We start from the raw sequence: 10,552 nt of genomic DNA, 5'->3' as shown, positions 1-10,552 counted from the left end.
TAATTATAATCTTAAAATGAAGTGACCCGTTGTATCATATAAGAAAGGGTGAGTTTCTATATTTTCTAACCTGCATATAGTCATAACCTCAACAATATAACACCTCACACATATAGTAAATACCCCAAGTTTGGTTGCAACAATTTGAATTCTTATTATTGTCAATACTACAATCTTAGTAATAACACACAAGCATATGTAGCTGCCATATGCAATAACTTTTATTCATACGCATTACATTCACACACATATTAGTTAACACACAATCATAATAATCCTTCATTGAAGTGCGCTTTGTAGTTGGTGACTGAGCCTCCTAATTTCATCATTATATTGCCGTTGAATCTCTTGTGTTCTATTCTCTGCATTTACTCTTTCTTCTCTTGCTTTTGCCAATTGATTTTCAAGGTTCCTACTTTTTTCCTTTACATTCTCTTCCCCTCTCTTTTCACCTATAATTCTTGCATCCTTTTCATCCTCTTGCAATTGTTTTTCAAGTTTGGTCTTAACCTCTTTTAACTTTGTTTCAACTGTCATACTAGAACATAAGTCATGCATGTAAGGTTGTCCTCCATTTACCTTCCTTACCTCATTCACCATCTCCATCAACTTCCCCATTTGTTCACATTTTTTTGATTCACACTCAGTCTTGTTATCAAAAAGTACGCAACGATTTTTGCAAGATGCTACGATGTCCTTTAAGGAATCAGGAGAATCATGTGTAAAGTAGTATTCTAGGGCGTTGCCGTCTTCTTCGAGATCATCACCTCCAGTGAAGAGGAGAATAGTGTAGTCCATAATTTTGGTTATGAATAATGTTTGTAAGGTTCGAATGATTTATTCTTCTTCTTGAGAAAATTGATTCGTTACAGAAAAAACAAATAAAAATGACATGAATACCTTACTTTGTCATGTGAACGTATCTCGATATTTTCCTTGCTGCGTAGTCTACTCTAATGATTAAATCATAAAAAAAGAAAATAAGTTGTTTAGCATAGGTGATCATTTTGATAAAATTTTCAATACTTTTGGCCTAAATTTTAAATTAAATATATTAATGCTTGTAAAACACTTTATATAATTTTGTTTGTCAAAATAAAACCCAAAATTGTAGTGTTCCATCAATTTGGCTCAAGCAAAACTGACATCATAGTCTTCAAGGAAAACAACAAGATTTCATACTCTCTTTGGAAGAGTATATATCCTATTGACAACTTATCGGTACACTAGATAAAAAAACTCATTTGTATGTTTTGGTTAACTACCAGGAGTATCGATGACATTTACGATTTGCCCCCTTCCCACACTCCATTTCGTAACTCAGAAACTTTTGTAACGGTGAATGAACTTGACCTTGACATGAATGCCTTCCTCCCAAGAATAGTGTTCCCACTTGCACTTTTTCCATCTTGGGTCCGATCTACTGCATCAAACTCACATTCAAACAATGGTGTGTTAAATTATTTAACACCTAAACACTTCAATTAATTTAATATTAACCCAAAACTAACTTATACATAGAGAGATATAGAATTCTACTTGTTCAAAAGTATATATATCTCCCTACAAATTTCAAAAAAAAATTTAAAAATTTGTAGTGTGTAACTTTCGAACTTATCTACACGTGTATATAGGTAAAGATTAATTTATAAATTCGAAACTTAAACACACTACAAATTTTAAAAATAAAAATTCATAATCTTATCTACACGTTCAAATTGATTACACTATTTTCTTGCAGTGCGTATGTATATAGAATGGAAATGAAAGTGGGATGAATATTAAAGAATTTTCACATAAATAGAAAAAGGAAATAATATAATCCTAAAATAGTTAAATCAATAACAAGTGAAGCAAAGGATAACAATGAAATTATTAAGGAAATTTCTTGTATAGGACTTGTGAATGAAAACCAATATATAATGTAGAGATTAGATTTAATATTTCAAAACTATTCAGTTGGGACCTTGGTATTTGGTGTCTTTTTTTGAGATTGAGCTTTATCATGTTATCTAATATGGTATCTAATATGGTATTTAATATTATTAATTAAAGTTCAAATGAGCATTATATTCGACATAAAAATAAAATTTGTGATTTTATCTCAGAACAACAAATCCAAAGAGGCAATATCATGAAGTCAATGATATTTGATACATACAACTAACATACTAGAAGGATTATTGATTGATACATTGTTAGTATCTTGGAAAAATTAAAATAATAATAAAAAATGTGAAATTAGATTAAATAATCTTTTAATATAATTTCATTAAAAAAAAAATTAGGTAGCCACTTCCTTTGAAAAATATTTTTATAAAATGTAGGAATAAAATTCATAATTTAATTGGAATCTATATGATCGTATCATGTCTCATGTTATTATTTTACTACTACCTATTATTATTGTGTTGTTTTAACTCACTTTCCACATAACACACACATATATATTGCCTTAATTACCTCCCAAATTATTATCTCTTTACTCACCTTTTCCCAAATTACTTTCTATCATGCACTTAATTTTGTGTGAAAAGACCACCCTTACCACTACCACTTGAACTTGGATATATCTATTTTCTTTACCAAAAGAAAATGTTCTTAGACCTCTCACATCCATGTCAATTTTATAGGAAAATATATAGAAAGCATCTGCAATTGTAAGACATTATAAGAACAATGAAAGTAAATTACACAACGTACTAACACACACAAGCATAAAGATGACGAAACGGCTAGGAATTAATTTATTCAACTTCCCAAAACCTATATTTTAATTTAAAGCACTTCTAAATAGATCTAATGGTGGCTCATAACTACACGACAAACAATATTCATAGAAGTCGAATTAATTTATCGCATAAAGTAAATGTACATTTGTGTCTTTCGTATTTGGTTTCTTTTCATGTTTATTAATGAATGTATATTTTTAAACGATAACGGTGATACAAGTGTATTATGAAACTTTTTACCTAGTAGAGATATTATGGTTCAACTCTAACTCATGTATAAAAAGTAAAGAGAATTTTTAGTGTTAATTAATAGACAATTTCTTCCAACAATCTTAAGCGGGTTGGAATTAAAGAAATTTTTTAGTATTATATCTGCTAATTCTTATTCCAAATTAAATCCTAATAGAAATTTATATAAGCTTAATCTCAGTGTCTAACATAAAACAAATTTAAAAAGTGTATAGAGTGAGCGGATAGAAAAATATAAATCAGTCATTATTATTAAACTTCAAATATATGTAACACACGAATCACAAACACCCTCCAAACATAAGGACACACAAATGACAAACTTTAAGTAAATGAAGGATATAAAAGGTGTGTGGTTGAACCACATTATTCTTTATTACTACACACACATATGGGACTAAAACACACAAGACAATGCCAATAATTCGTGCCTTTTAATTCATATAGGTAGTGCTTCCTCATCAGTCGTTATCTGAAATTGGTATGAATTAACACCGGTGAAATCTCCGTCAGTGAAAACTCCGTCTCTGTATGGTATTATTACGCTATGTTTTGCGCTAGTTGTGGCATGCATATACGAAAAAGGAACTTCACAAAACCCCCGTTTGACGACAACATTGACCTTCACTTTCGACATGGGAGGTACGGTGATGGTGGTATCACAAGACATCAAAATTTTTTTTTTACGATAAGTTTCTCCCCATATGATTGATTGAGCAGTACCATTTCCTATAGTAATTTCGCCGTCTTTTATCAAAGGAAACTCAGCATTAAAATACTTAGTGGATTCAAATTGTTTAGCAAATATGTTGGTCCATTTCATGTTCCTTTCGTCTTCAAAAGAGAAAGTGAATTCGATTTGTTCAGGTTCTTCGGTTTTGTTAATGGCATATCCTTTGGCCATTGACCAAACTCTCTCCCCATAAATCCTTCCATTTCCAAGCCTATAGTGAATGTTGATATCTATTTTTCTTCTATATATTATATAATCTTCTGAAACTTCAAATTGGGTTTCTTCAGTAGGGTCAGATTCAGTAGCATTCAAACAATTTTTCTGGTCATCCACGGATATAATAGCGCAGAAGGCAGTGTTTCCTAAGCTGCGAAGAGCCACGACGTTGTTGTGGAGGCTCACAGGTTGAAACAATAAGTTCGGATCGTCTCTATTCCCATCTGTTCAATCAAACTATACAATTTAGCTTAAATTACATTAAATTACATTAATGTCTGTTATTTTTAGAACTCGAGGACACAATTATAAAACGTATAGAACATATGCATTAAAAATTGGTATTATTCATCAGCACATCGCCATCTTTAACATTCTAATCATTTTCCCTTCATTAGTGATTATATTTTCTGTTCTTTTTTAAAAAGATATTATTTACTATTATTTTTACTACAAGATTTAGAAACATATATACCGCCCTATTATATTTTCTAGCCTGCAAATTATTATTACAATTTAACAAATTAAGAATTAAAATTGGACAAATGATGAAGTATACCAAAATGGTATGTTAATTAAGAAAGAAAAGGTCAAACCTCATTGATGTTGTAGCCATAATCACATTCATATATTGGTTTTTATTGGGAATGAAGGTGATTACAACTGTAACAATTTTAAGAATAAAAATTAAATTTTTTTTTGAAAATATAATAAATCATTAAAACATTTACACTCCATACAACAATTCTAAAATCGAAAAAGTCGAAAAAGTCCAGAAGCCCACACTGAAAATTACCAAAAATGCTCCAATATTCAACACGCAATTAATCAACCACACATGTGTGGGAGTAATTTACTTCTAACCAATCATGTACTACCGTCTAAACAAATAATCTACTATCGTTTTGTTCATGGTACACGATCGTATAGTTCTTTTTAACGATAGAGAAAAATACTTCCAAATAAAATGATTGTGTTAACTATATTAAACGATCGTGTTAACCATGACAAACGATTATGGTAAGTGATTATCATGTAGCCAATGTAAATGATCGTTAAAAACTTCAAATCTAATGATCATGTTAACTATGGTTAACAATTGTTTAGATCATGTCAACGTGATTGTTTTAGATCAATTTAAATAATGATAAAAAAGATTTTAAATTTAAACGATCACGTGGACCATGCATGATAGACGCATTAGATTATGTCAAAATGATATTTAAATGATCTCGATATTCTTGAATATGAGAAATATGAAGTAGTTTAAAAGAATCTCGTTGAAAACAGAAAAATAAAATAGAAAATTTAAACAGAAAAATGAATCATTTAAAAATAGAAGAAAAAATAATTCTGAAAGAGAAGAATAAATTTGGAAGGGAAGTTGAATAGACCGCAAAATAGAAGAAGAAAGAGAAATAATATGAATCTTCCGTAATATTCAATAGCAAATCTAGAACATGGGCTTGTGCTATTTGTTACGGTCATAAATATCTTTTTAATTTTGTTACATTTGTGAAAATTAAGCGAATAATTAAGTATATAATAATATTTATAAAAATTATAAATATAGCAAAATCTTTAACTGATAAACAAATATTTGTAATATATATTAGACTTCTATTATCGATAGACTTTGACAGCTTTTGTTATATTTGTAAAAAAAAATTAAATGTTGTTCTGTACTTAATTATTTTGAATCTAATTGCTATATTTGCAATAATTCCTACCATCCATCAACATTATTGTTAACTATCTATCACAAATTTAAATGTCATCAATATATGATTTCCCCCTTATGATCTGGATATTAAATCTCATAGCAAATAAGCGTTTGGGTGGAAAACTAAGCACAATATTATTTATATAAATTCGTAGTTATTAACGATAAATCAAATACTATATAAAGAAAATAGTAAAATATAATAATTATTGATAAATAGAAAATATAAATATTATTAATAGACCTTTTGTATTTAATAGTATAAGACATAAATGAAACCTAATAACAAATGAATATGCAAACAGCTACTAATAAAAAAAACGATAAATATATACTAGAAAATTATAATTTATAATTTATTGGTATGATAAACTAACTATAATAGACCTCATAGCACATGAGCATCAAACCTAATCATGGATAGAAAGAAATTTCAAAATATATATCACTAAAATAAAATTTATCATTCTGGATATGGTGCTATAAAAATGATAAAACTTGAAAAAGAAGAAGAAAAAAAACAAATGAACATGAAAAGAAAATAGTAACTTTAGTAAACAACGTGATGTTATATACTATTATTTCTAAGTTATTGATATGATAAACTAATAATAATTAAAGATAATAACAAATTATGAGCATGTAAACAACTATGAATAGACGCATACACCTACGATCACACACACAGATAAGATCTTCATCAATGATAAACTTTGGTTAATAATATCAATCAAAATTGGTATATCAAAACTAGAGATATATCATTCATAAGTTGATCAATAGATATTAATCTTAGTTAATAATATCTGTTGAAAGAACAAGTCAAAATTTTGTTTTAAATTTATTATTATTCGGTAACTATTTAGTTTTTTCTGGTTTGGTTGAAAATTAAACTATTGTCAATTTTCTATCATGAGTTTTAAAAAAATTTATGAATTTTAAATTCTACCCTGAAAACGATATTTTAAAGTGTATGTTTTTTTAAAAAGAAAAATTAGGCTTGGTGTCTTTGAAAATTTGGTAAGCAATGGATAACAAAGTGTTTATACATGTAATCTTTAGAATTTTAAAAACAGAAGGATGTGGAACTTTTGCCGTTGGAGTTAAGTATGAGATTCGTACCTCTCGCGGTAGCTACTATCCAATTAGGATCATGGATCCAAAACCTTTCGGACTTAATATTCTTGATCATAAGATTTCCATCCTTTTGAGGGTAGATCTCATGGATAAGAGATGAATGATTTTGCTCTCCAGATACTTGCAAATACTTACCCTCAAATCTCAAATACTTGCCATTGTAGCCTTTAAAGGTCACGTGTTTTGGGAACACACATAACGAATTCCAATCAATAACTCTGGTGAATACACCATATGCATCCTCCCGTTCAGAATCTGGACTACCATTCTCCCTTGCCAATAACCTGTCCGTTTTATCACGAAACAACTCATAACCGAGTTGCACGTGACGAAAGCGGTAAGCCTTATATTTGGCATCATAGATTGGCTCGAACAAAGTGCACGACGATTTCGATACGTTGTCTTCTTTCTTGGTGGCAATGGGTACAATGTGGTTGGAGTCGGATGATTTGCGAACCCAATATTTGTTGATGCCCGTACATCTTATGTGGATGAGTTTGGGGTTAGAATCGGAGATTTCGGATTCGAATTTTGAAAATGGATGAAGGAGGCCGTGTTCGCCATTGAATTCAAGGTAACTTTCATGTATATACTGTAGAAAGGGTGCAGTTCTTGGCTGGGGATGTCTTGGGCTATAGTTTTGCAAAGCAAAATATTTAGGGAATATGGATTTGTCGTCGGAGGACGAGAAGTCAAGTTTGTATCTTCCTTCTTTCTTGGGCGTCTCCGTCGCGGGAGTACTAACTGGAGGAGGTAAACTTGGAATCATTTTGTATAATTGTGTGTGTGATGGTAATGTGTCTCCCAAACTGTTTTCTGTATGTTCAAAACCCTCAATGAACCTAAAGCCTTTTTATATGCCAAAGAAAAAATGACAATGATGAAACTTTTTCTATTGAGTTAGGCAACGTGGATATAACAATTCTTTTTCTTTTTCTTTTTCTTTTTCTTTGTAGTGTATTGGTCAAGGTCGAGTTTCAGTTCTTCAACTTTAATTAATGGAAGCACAGATACCTTGTATAATATTTAAATAAATACAAAGAATAATTATAGTTAATACAATATGAAAACATCCAACGAAATACGGATGTAAAAATTATAAAATATTTTTCTAAATATAAAAATAGATTAATAAATAAATATTATGCTTCCAAAACTAGCAATTCAGTTACCATCTTTATTATTTATATATTTTTCTTTCACACGTAACACTTTTATTATTATTTTTATTTTAATGATTTTTATTACCGTATAATAAAAACATTGATTCATTTTTTCTAATACCTTTAGACTATCGTTTGCCTTTTTGTAGAAGGTAGACAAAATGATATTAAAACGATCTATGCATGCACGTAACCAAACGGATCATCATTATTATCCATTTGATTGGATAAATATATATGCATACAAAAGAAAAATGTTTTTAAATATAGTAAAATGAACCATTTTTTTAACTTTACTTTCTATAGATGTTAATTAAAGAGTAATAGACATATATAAATATCTACACGTTAACTTAGTTACTGCTTTGTGAGCAAGGTTTTAGTATATGGAAAATCGTTTTCGCATTAATGTTCCGATAAGAAAATTTATATTTTTGAAACGTTTTTCTACTGTCTTCAAAAATCAGTATTCCTTCTTCTCCTTCATAGAATGACACGGTCTTCTCTCATTTTTGTCGTCATCCTAAGGGACATAGTACACAAATAAGGAATGATGGTTTTGAAGAAGGGGAGAAAAAAGAAAAGATAAAAAAGAGAAAAGATAAAGATAAGAGAGGACACGACAATGAAAAATGATGCTTGTTACCTCGATATTCTTATTTGAGTAACTATTTTTAGTACAACAACTATAAGGTAAATGATTTAACCTTCAATCTTTAATTAGAGAAAAGATCAGATCATGTCAATACTTATGAAGTTAAGATCACTTTAACTCTTAATTTTTTATTAGTTATAATAGTAATCAAGTTAATTTTAATTTGTTTAATTTTAAATTTTGTCTAATAATTATTGGAGATCATAGGGGTTCTAAAATCTTATTCGAGACTTAATAAATAAGTAAGTGAGTCATGATGATCGAGATATTTTTGCTTTTCAAATATCAACAACCTCATTGCTTAATTGCTTAATCTAAATTGATTTTTTTATGTTTGAATTGTTACTGTATCCAAAAGAAAAAGTGGAGAATGTTATAAAGGGGTTATATGAAATTCGAAAACAAAAATACTAAAAAGATGTTAGAAAAAGTGAAACTCTATGTACAATTGAATGTTAATAGAGAGGAACAAGACCTGTTGAAGAAAAAATTAATCAAATCACGTCTCAAATTTAATTTTTGGTAATTAAGATTTTTTTTTTTGTAATCATTTCAATTTTTTTTTGTTTTTATTTTTCTGTATTTTGAATTTGATTATTTATGGAAAGAAAATTTTATATAAGTTTGATAACTCGATTTGTTTTATGTTTTTGGAAAACAAAATATTTTTTTTTTCAAATTTTTTAATAATTTAGAAAAAAACTTTTTTCTTTTTAAAATAAAATAAATGAATTATTTTTCAAACACGCTTGTTTTATAAAAATTAATTTTCATAAACAAAGAAGAGGATCGTTGACACATACTCTAAGATATATTTGTTGAATTGTAAACTTTGTCGATGATTTTTAGGATGTGGTAGGGCTCCTAAAATCTTATTCATTTTCTTTTTCCCAATTACCAAGCACCTCATTCTTGATATCGGACATTGCTTTATTCTTTTATTTTCAAAGTGTTTCTATGAAAAAATAAAAAGAAATTGGAAAATGTTATAAAGCAATTATATGAAATAGGAAGAATAGAAATGGTAAGAGGTATGAGAATAATTACTAAAATTACGAGAGTTAAAATGAATAAATTATTAGATTTGACAGAAATTATTCTTCTCAAGAGACAACGAAAGGACCTACTAAAACAGGGACAATAATGGTTTTGATGATATAAGGAGATTTAGGGAAAAGAAATATATAACACTTGTGATCATTTAGAGTTATAATCAATAAGTTATTTCTAGTTTTTTTCTCATTGATTACAAACTTTTGGTTCAAATTCGTTTTAGTCATAATGGGCTTCTAAACTCTTGTTCGATACTTGATAAATGAGTGAACGAGTCATGATAGAATTTTATATTTTATATTTTCAAATATGGAGCAACTCTTTCGTTATTGTACATTGCTTTATTCTTTTTACTTTTTTGAATTGTTATTAATTATAGAGAAAAAGAAGTGGAGAATGTTTGGAAGTAATTATATGAAATATGAACAATTGAATTGTTACAATATTCTTTATAAGATTTGACATATGACTTCTTGTCCAACCATATTGGGGGATATAAAAGAAATATAGGAAGGATGCTTTTGACGATTAGGAGAAAAAAAATACGTATATAGCGAAGATGATATCAAAAATGCATTTTAGGAAGATAATTATATATGAACTTAATTAAAGAAAAAAAATTACACTTATTAAATCAATCTCCTCTCAACCTTAATTACTTTAAATTACATTGGATAATCTATTTATTTTTAACTTTTGTTCATTTATAAACTTTGGTTTATGAATTTGTACACATTGTGGAGCTTATAATTAAAAATCTTATTTGAAACTTGGCCAATCATGATGAATAACTTTGAAGATTTTTTTACTTAAAATAGTAAACACACGTTTTTTTCTTCTGATTTCTTTTATTCAGATTAATTTGTCAAAAATAACAAAAGCAAGTTGTAC

The 10,552-nt window shown here is 28.4% G+C and overlaps 2 protein-coding genes across 2 annotated transcripts; both read right to left on the bottom strand.

Moving 5' to 3' along the window:
- Nucleotides 1-279: 279 nt before the first annotated feature.
- Nucleotides 280-798, bottom strand: LOC101217586 (immune-associated nucleotide-binding protein 9). Its single transcript, XM_004140572.3, has one exon. It carries the CDS (start codon nucleotides 796-798, stop codon nucleotides 280-282), a length of 519 nt encoding a protein of 172 aa, XP_004140620.3.
- A 2,408-nt stretch (nucleotides 799-3,206) lies between these two features.
- LOC101208220 lies at nucleotides 3,207-7,610 on the bottom strand. The gene is made up of 2 exons (XM_004140455.3): nucleotides 6,776-7,610; nucleotides 3,207-4,154 (listed from the first exon to the last, which is right to left on the bottom strand). The coding sequence occupies exons 1-2, from the start codon at nucleotides 7,557-7,559 to the stop codon at nucleotides 3,421-3,423; spliced, it is 1,518 nt and encodes a 505-aa protein (XP_004140503.3). The 5' UTR covers nucleotides 7,560-7,610; the 3' UTR covers nucleotides 3,207-3,420.
- Nucleotides 7,611-10,552: the final 2,942 nt, after the last annotated feature.

The sequence above is a fragment of the Cucumis sativus genome, chromosome 6 (genome assembly GCF_000004075.3).
Source record: "Cucumis sativus cultivar 9930 chromosome 6, Cucumber_9930_V3, whole genome shotgun sequence".
Lineage (NCBI taxonomy): Eukaryota > Viridiplantae > Streptophyta > Magnoliopsida > Cucurbitales > Cucurbitaceae > Cucumis > Cucumis sativus.
This window is presented reverse-complemented; position numbering and strand designations above follow the sequence as displayed.